General features: G+C 56.4%; 1 protein-coding gene across 1 annotated transcript; it reads right to left on the minus strand.

Moving 5' to 3' along the window:
- Nucleotides 1–89: 89 nt before the first annotated feature.
- LOC130155507 (prosaposin-like) lies at nucleotides 90–8742 on the minus strand. The gene is made up of 15 exons (XM_056352868.1): nucleotides 7923–8742; nucleotides 4481–4605; nucleotides 4128–4202; nucleotides 3915–4040; nucleotides 3518–3712; nucleotides 3068–3211; nucleotides 2844–2900; nucleotides 2605–2613; nucleotides 2384–2491; nucleotides 2097–2183; nucleotides 1820–2003; nucleotides 1558–1727; nucleotides 1397–1477; nucleotides 1123–1230; nucleotides 90–1022 (listed from the first exon to the last, which is right to left on the minus strand). The coding sequence occupies exons 1-15, from the start codon at nucleotides 7981–7983 to the stop codon at nucleotides 987–989; spliced, it is 1566 nt and encodes a 521-aa protein (XP_056208843.1). The 5' UTR covers nucleotides 7984–8742; the 3' UTR covers nucleotides 90–986.
- Between the last annotated feature and the right edge of the window lie 68 nt (nucleotides 8743–8810).

Here is an 8810-nt window from a genome sequence, read left to right on the forward strand (position 1 = left end):
AAGAGAAACCCCCCGTTTCCCCCTGATTTCACCCCTCAATCCATCACCTTCACGAGATGCTGCCCTGGGTGTTAATGCACCCCAGATTTTGGGGGAAACATTAAATCTTCCCCAGATGTGCCCCTCCTTGCTGCGCCACCGGCACCCCAGGAGAAGGAGGAGGGAGACAACCAGCCGGGCTCACAGGATGAGTTTATTTGCAGTGAGATGCTCCCGTGCATGCTCAGGACTGGGTACTGTGGGTGTCCTCCCTCCTCTGGCAGGGAGGGACAAGCCAGCACCCCACTGCCCCTCACCACTGCAGCTGGGTCAACACAGGACCCCCTCCGGCAGGGATGTGTGTGAAAGGAAAACTTCACCACCAAACTCACTCATGTTGTGTTCAGGGGATCCACCTCCAGCAATCAGCTGGACACAAAATTGTTGTACTGCAAGTATCGTGGAAAACCAGGCATTGCAGGTAAATTTAATCCACTTTGTTCCTTTAACTGGTGACGGGTGGGGGAAGCCACCCCTGTTTGAAGAAGGACCAGCAAAGCACTGGACTTGGCAAAAGCCGATGAGACCTGCACTGCAAGGCTGCTGGCAGCCAGGCATGGAGGGTCGGCATGTGGGAAGCAGAAACCATCCCAGTCATAGGGACAGATCTGGGCCTTAGGAGCGGTTCAGGATGGGATGGGGATGGGGATAGAGATGGGGACAGGGATAGAGATGGGGATTTTGCAATCGCCCCGAGAAACATCAAGGCTGAATCCCCAGTCCTGGAAATACTAACGAGTCCCTTAACCCGATTTGGAAATCCAAGCCCCAGGGGTGCAAAAGGAAGTGGCAGAGGTGGCTGGGGCACCCCATGGCCCCCACCGGGGTAGCGAGGCCAGTGGGCTCCTGCCGTCACCATCCATGGGTACAGGCACATCCCAAGGGAGGGGGTCTAGGATCCTGAACCAAAATGGCAGAGCAAGCCCGGCCAGCCAGGGATGTGGCTCCTAGTTCCATAGGTGACGCTGGCAGTGCTCGACAGCCTGCAGGAGAGATGGGGAGGGATGGTGGTGGTAGGCAGGGACCCCCCCCCGGGCATGCTGCTGACCCCGACCCAGGGGAGGGGATGCTGCCAACACTTACGTGGCACTCAACTGCCGTGGCCATATTCTTGCACCAGTAGTGCGGGCCCCAGGCACAGCGGTCCGAGCCCAGGAGATCCTCCTCAGTTGAGTCACAGGCTCTTATTTTCTGCATTGTAAAGGAAAAGGGGGGGAGAGGGAAGAAAAAACCCCTATGAGCACCCTTTGACACCACTGCCCCCCTCCCAGCTCCCCCAGGCTCAGCCAATAGACGCCCATCTCAGTACGGGCTGCCCCAGGGAGTGGGTGCAGCACCCACGGCATGGGACACTTACGGTGCAGACGAAGGTGGGGTCCATCATCTGCACGAGGAGTCGCATGGCTGCTGGCTCGTACTGCACCACGAGTGCTTCACACTGGGAAGGAGAGGGGGGGGTGAGCCCAGCCAGGGGTGTCGAGGGTCCCACCCGGCTGAGCACTCCCCTCCCCGGCTCACCTTGTCGGTGAGCGGCGTGGGCAGCAGCTCACAGCCCTTCTCCAGCATGTCACCCAGCTCTGCCAGCGTGTCATTCTTCAGCAGCTCGTTATCGAAGTACATGATGACGATCTGGCAGACATTGCAGAAGGTGCCTGCGCCCACTGCCAGCTGCTCTAGCGTGGCAACCCCTGCGGGACATGGGGGGGCCATTAGCACCCCCCAGAACCCCACTCACCAGGGGACCTGGTATCTGGGTGCCATCTGGGTCCCCCCAGCTCACCTTGGTGGGCGTCCACGCTCCGGGGGCAGCAGCGCAGCATGGTGCAGACGGCTGCTGGGTCAGTGGCCTCCAGCAGCATGATGACCACAGCTTTGCCGTAAGAGTCAACAAAGTCCTTGCACTGCCCGATGACACCGTGGGGCAGCATGTAGCACACCTTCTCGATGTCATTCACCAGTTGCTCCTGCCGGGAGAAGGCAGGCAGAGGGAAATACCCACTCCTTGATGTCCCCTTTGCCCCCCTTTCTCATCCCTGGACCACAGCAGCAGGGCTCACCTCAGTCACGTTGTTCTCCAGGAGGCTCTCAGCTGCCTTCACAGCAAACTGGCACATCTCACACAGTGGTGTGGTCTTCTCCTCATCCTGTCAGAACAAGACAGTGGGACACACACCAAGCACCAGCAGAGCTGCCCCCATCCCACCCAGCCATCACCCCCACAAAACACATATCCCACCTTGGAAAAACAGAGATCCTTGAGGAAAAAAAGTGCAAAATAAGGCTCTCCCTTCCCAGTGTTTGGATTTTAGGGAGCACAGCAGAGTCAGGGCGGGTCCTTACTTACCCCCAGCATGCTCAGGACCTGTGCTACCTTCTCTGTGATCAGTGTGTGGAGGGGCAGCGCCGAGGTGGAGGAGCAGAGTCCCAGCTGGCCACACAGCTCTGTGGGGTCCTGGGGAAAGAGACGTCCCAAATCGGGTGGGCATTGCCCCCGGGGAGGGTGAGCCTGCACCCATTTTCCCGTGGTGGGTGATTTCAACCCATTGTGGCATGGGTCTCACTTACCTCAGCCTGCTGCCAGTGGAGGAGTCAGAAAACCGCAAGAAAAAATGAAAATAAAAAAGAATTACAGTGGTTCCAAGCGAGAGAGAGGGGAAAAAATACTTAAAAGTTCATAGAAATATAAAGCAGTGGGTTTAATTAAAAACAATTTGCTGATGAGGTCCCCTTGGTTGTGCCACTTGGCCTCCCTCATTGTCACCCACCTGCCCCCGGCAGCCCCAGGGAGCAGCACACCCGCTTACCATGTACTGGAGCAGTTGAGCAGCTGTGTCCGTGTACTGAGCCAGGTAATGCTTGCACTGTGCAGGGGAGACGTGGCGTTAGCACCCGAGGGCGGACACCCCACCACCCTGCCCACACACCCCCAGGCACTGCTCAAAAGCAGGCAGCTGCAAAAAATGCTCCCATGCCACGGTGACATCGCAGAGGAGGAGGAGGGAGCCCAGCATGATGCTGGCACCCTTACCCACTGTGCCAGCTTGGGTGACAGGCCCTCGCAAGCCTGCTCAGCGTGGGCCACCAGCATCTGGACGAATGCGGTGTGGGTCCCCAGCTCCAGCTGCATGGCTGCCACCAGCTGCAGGCAGTCTCCGCACACCTCTTCCATCTCCTGTGGGAGCACACGGGTAGTGACACATCAGTACTCCCCCGAAATAAAACCTGAGTGCCCCCAACGCCTGCATTTGCAGAGCTGGGATTTAAATGCCAGTTGCAATCTGGGGCAGTTTTTTGGTCAGCATCCCTCTGGTCCTCCCCTGCATCATCCTGGCCCCAAACTGGTGGCACCCCTAATCAGATGCTATTTCAGCTGTGTGGTAATTTTAATATTATTTTTTTATTATTGTTCAATAGGCGATGCTTAGGCAATTCTCGCCCTTGACCAGCATCAATGGCACTTGTGCCTGTGCCATGGTACCTGGGCTGTGCCACGAGGCAGATCCTGGGGATGGAGCAGGAGGGGCACATTGGCGATGAAGGGGGAGACCAGGTCGACGAAGTCCTGCGCAGGGCCTGCAGGGGCTGGCGGTGGCTCCTGAAACTTCAGGGCCCCTGTGGGGCTCTCCCGGGGCTGGCACAGCTTGATAGTTCCACACACCACCTTCGGATCTGACTGGGGGAGCAGAGGGGAGGGGGCTTGGAGCTACATCAGCCCCGTCACCCTGTTCCTCCGCCATCCCCAGGTCATTTCCATCCCTGTCTTGTCCCCACAGAGGTTTCGTCCCAGGCTCCAAGAGCCTCCTTTGCCCTGCAAGTCCCCAAGTGACCCCAAACCATGGAAAAACTGAAACCCAGGGGTGTTCTCCACCGGTTACCAGCACTTGCTTGCCCAGCTGGACGAGGATGAGGATGCCAGTGTCCACCATCCTCTTGCACTTGACAGACCAGTCCTGGAAGGGCAGGTACTGGCATCTTTTATCCAAGAAAAGCCGCAGTTTTTCCTAGATGAAAGAGGAGAGCTCAGGGCCAGGCTGGCCTTGGGAGGGGGACACACCAGCCACGCACCCCCCTTCCCAGCCGTGACCCACCTCGGTGCGGTTGTCCTGCAGGATCTTGCCCACCACGGAGACTGCCACCTGACACAAGTGACATGGGATCCCCTTCTGCTGAGAGAGGGGACACACTGGGATGCTGCCAGGGCACCCAGACCTACCAGTTGCAAAAACACCCCACCAAGGGTTACTCGGGAACATCCCAAGGAAGCCATTCACTTTTGCCACTCACTCTACAGATACATTGCTGCCTGAGAGCATCAGCAGATGCTCCTCTGGGTGCCCAGCATCGAGGTGGACAGGCAGGGGTTCTCTGCCCAGCCCCATGTTTTGGGGCGGGATGAGTATATCCTTCCAACCCCCTGCATCCCCCCTCCTGGTGTGGTTACCCCCAGGGCCTGGTCCCAGACGGTGATCCGGCAGAGCTCCAGTGCCCCACACTTGGCTGCTGTTGCCACATCGCGACACCAGTCCTCCGGCCGCTCGCTGCATTCTCGGAAGGGACTGGCCCCAGCTGCAGGGGGGGGAAAGAGGAAACCATCAGCCCCCAGGGCACCCTGAGACCATCTCGTGCCCCCTACCAAGCTCCCCACCAGCACCCCAACCCTAACTATGCCCCACAAGCCGAGGCAATGCTCCACAACCTTCCACTGTGATTTGTCCCCTGCTTTTGCAGTGGTTGTGGGTTTGTTGGGTTTTATAAATTAATTTTTAAGGCCAGCAAAGGCCATCTTTGCTGGGTCACCATGTACTGAGGACTTTTCCAACAGGATGCCACAGCAACTTCACACCAGCATCAAAAGCAGAGCAAATTTTGGGATCATCCTCAGCCTCACAGCACCTTTCAACATGCTGGGGAGGTGGCTGCTTATAAAAACAGCAATAAATCTTGCAAAATGAGCAAACCAAGGGTGCCAGTGCTCAGCCCTGTGCAGCAACCATCTAGCCACACCATGTCTCCCGGCAATGATTGAGCAACCCCAGTTGTGGGGGTTTTTTTGGTTTGTTTTCTTTTCATTTCTTCCCAACGACGGCATTTTCTCCTGCCTGCAAATCCGTGGCACGGCAGCAGTAGCATCGCCCGTCCTGGCCGCCTGGGCAGCACAGTGGCATGGTGCAACACCAGCAATTTAATTGCCACCTTGGTGTCTCAGGATTCATTCGCAATGGGGCAAGTGTTTGTTCCCACTGGGGGCTGCACCCACCCAAGATGGGGCTGGGGAGGAGGCGAGGAGCTGGCACAACCCAAGCCCTTCACCACCCTGCTTCAGCCAGGAGCTGCTCCAGAAAGCATGGGGAGCAGGACATGAATAGACAGACGGACAAACCCTGCTGCATACGTTCTTGCAGCTGGCCTAAGCACAGCACAACCTTCCCAGAGCATTTGTATCTAGTTTTTACCACTCAGTCCTGCCCATATGGTTTTGCACGGCAGGAATAAAGCCAAAGGCAAAAACCTGCTCCTTCCACCCACCCTGCCCTTATCAGGTCTCTCCCCAAAAGCTGCTTCTCCTGCATGTCAGATTCCAGCAACGCCTTCAGCTTATCCATGGGATGTGTTGGGGCAGCAGCTTGAGATGCCCATGGCCACCCGAGGAAGTCCCCGGGGGTGGGGGCTACAGAGAGCCTGACCCCCCACCAGCTCTGCCTGCTCCCAGCAGCATCGGCACAGCTTGGCAGGTGCTGGTTGGCATTTCAGCCCCGATTGCCCCATCAGGCTGATGGCAGCACCAGGGCAGGAGTGAGCCCCAGGGCAGGGCGAGTCCCCTCAGGTTTTCCATGCACAGCTTCCCACACACCTCTCCAGCAGCACAATGCCACAGACCACATCAGCTGAGAGATAGGTGTTGGGTTTTTGTTTTGTTTTTTTTTACTCTGATGCTAGCATCAGGCCAAACAGGAATGGCAAGTCAGCAGAAGCATTAAGGGGCAGCACCAAAAAAAAAATAAGGGAGGCAACAACCCCACAGCTTGTTCCTGAGCTGGTCCTGCCTGACTCACAGACACAGGCATCTCGCACAGCCCCATGCTGGAGATGAGACCAGCGGTGTAAGAATGCTGCCAACAATAGTATGGCTGGTCTAAAAGGCACCAGTGGTCTGGACCTGCACCCTTCTGGCTCACAGTGGCTCTCAGCACAGCGCTTACTCCTCCCTCTGCTCAAGCTGCAACTCAGTCAACAAGTACTGGGCCAGAAACATGATTAATACCAACCATACCACCTAAATGCTGAGAGCAGGGGGAGCTTCCCTGGGTAGAGAGCATGGCCACAGGGCAAGCAACCAAGGCAACCCGTGCCCTGTGAGCTCTCCTCCACATTTCAGCGCTGTACCAGAGCCACCTCATGCCGATGGGCTGCAGGATGTCAGGCAATGCCAATTTTGGTAAAACCACCACGGTGGTCCCAGGCCAGCCAGGGCTGCCCTATCCCCAGCTGCCAGGCCCCTAGGCTGAGCTGGGATTTGTTCAGGAGAGTCCAGCACTGATCTCCGGACCTAGCCGGGCTGCGCCAGCATTACACAGAGCACCAGAGCACGCTGGCCCAGCCGGCAGAGCCTGGCAAGCCGGTTGTGACGTAAACCCTGGGGGTGGCAGCACGGGCCCCAGCGTCCCAGTTCCCAGCCTGGCGCATGCTCCTGTTTCAGCAGAAGTTGTAAATACGCTCTTCCCAGCATCAAAATCCTTCTTCAAGGCCTGCAGCAGCCCCTGGTCCCACAGCTCTCCCAGCCACACTATGCCGTGTAGCTGAGCCACTGCTGCAAGAGCCGCCATCAGCTTCCAGGGCAGGCATCGCCCAAAGGACGGACGTGCCGAGCATGGGTGAACTTTCCTGCTCTGCCTGTTGCTGGCTGGAACACCTCCACATGTCTCCTCCACTGCCAGGCCACACATACGCAGTCACAACTCCACTGCAAAGCCAGCACCTGGACAGGTCACATCAGAGAAGCCCAATGGGCTGAGCCTGAGGTAATCAGGGTGTAAAAGGAATTCTTCCCTCTAAGAGTTTTTGGGTGTTTTTTTGGCCTATGACAGCAGGGCTCCACAGCTTACTCAGGGAAATTTCCCCTGGAATAAGCAATTTCCCCTTGAGTAAGGATGAGGGGTCAGAAACAGATTCTTCCCATCTTGTTTCCCAGGGATGGGCCAGGCATCACTTTCTCACTCTTTATTGGGGGGATGGTCAGGGAACGGCAGCACAAGCTCATCTGCAGGAGGATGTGCTCACAGATACCCAAAGGCCCGGTGACGAGAGGTCTCCAAAAGCGCACAGGGCTGCAGCACTACACTCCATCACCCTACCCAGAACTCTGCCAGCCACAGCAGAGAAGGCTCCCTGCCTCCTGCACCTTGTACAAGGCTCCTAATGAAAACAACAGCTTCAGGTGGCACCACGGCCACTCCCTCACACAAGGACAATGACTTCCCCCAGACTGCATTTGCACAGCCAGGTCCCAACACCAGGGACAACAGACACACAGCCCTCTCCCCCATCACTGTTGAGACACCCCATCAACGGGCCTCCCTCCTTCCATACCCAGCAAAACACCAGCTCCCTCCAAATCCCCGCTGGCCGGAGAAGCGAGGGAGCAAACCAACCGCTTTTTGCCCCGAGATCATCTTTAAGGACAGAAGTTGCAACGCTCGCATCCAGGTAGGCAAGAAGTAAAGCAGCCAATGGTGCTACCTGCCCCAGCTCTCCTCCAGCCTAACTCCAACGCCACAGAGGGATGAGGAGGCACATCTACGTAACTTAAATAGCCAGGAATAGTTTTGGGGTTCAGAGGGGTTTTCTGGGCTCTCCTCGAGTCCTACCCCCAGGCCTGGCCTTACCTTGGTAGGAGCCCAGGCACACAGAAAGGATCAGCACCCAGCCACTCCATTTGCTCTCCATGCCGTTCCCAAGATAGTCCTCAGTGGCTGGTTCCTCTCCTCTGCTGCTCCCAGACTGAGGAATCTTGGATGGGTTGGGAGAAGTAGTGAGAACCCACACCTACACAGGGCAATTACCACACCCCTCTCCTTACACCGTGATTATAAAATCACCACCAGCCTGCAAGTGCAGGGAGGGACCAGAGCCAGGCAGGTATTCCCGGGAAGTCAAAAGCAGCCCAGAACCTGCTGCTCAGCACTAACCTCACTACTCCTGGCTGCAAAGGATGGGCACAGCAGGGGAAAACTGTCCCAAGTGCCACGCAATACGGCAATTTTCTGTCCTCTTCACTGAAGAGGGTATCATTCCTTACAAAAACAAGAAAGTCAGCAGCACAGATATTAAAGACCAGTAAATTTAGGACAAGTGAATTAACAGTGTACTTGGAGGCTGTCAAGTAGTCTGCTTAAAGCATTTCGAAGACATCCATTTTATTGCAAATAAAGCAAGGAATGAAGACGAAAGGAAACCCACATTAAATGCAAGTCAGCACTGAAGCCTGATATCAAGCAGCTTCAACAAGAACTCCCTCCAGCGTGCGCAAGACAGGAATTGCAACACAGGGCTATTGCCTCACAGTCAGGCATTGCACTCATCCAGGGAAGAGTGCAGCAGTGGCAATCCCTGACAAGCCTCTTTAAACTGTAACTGCGCTCAACAGAACAAAGGCTTGATGGGACACGCAGGTTGTAAGCCAACAGCACCTCACTAGGACCCTGAAACCTGCCATTCAGCCCCAAATTCCCAGTGACATTTTGGGACATAACTTTTCCTGGCTCTGCAGCAAA

This window comes from Falco biarmicus, chromosome 9 (assembly GCF_023638135.1).
Source record: "Falco biarmicus isolate bFalBia1 chromosome 9, bFalBia1.pri, whole genome shotgun sequence".
NCBI lineage: Eukaryota > Metazoa > Chordata > Aves > Falconiformes > Falconidae > Falco > Falco biarmicus.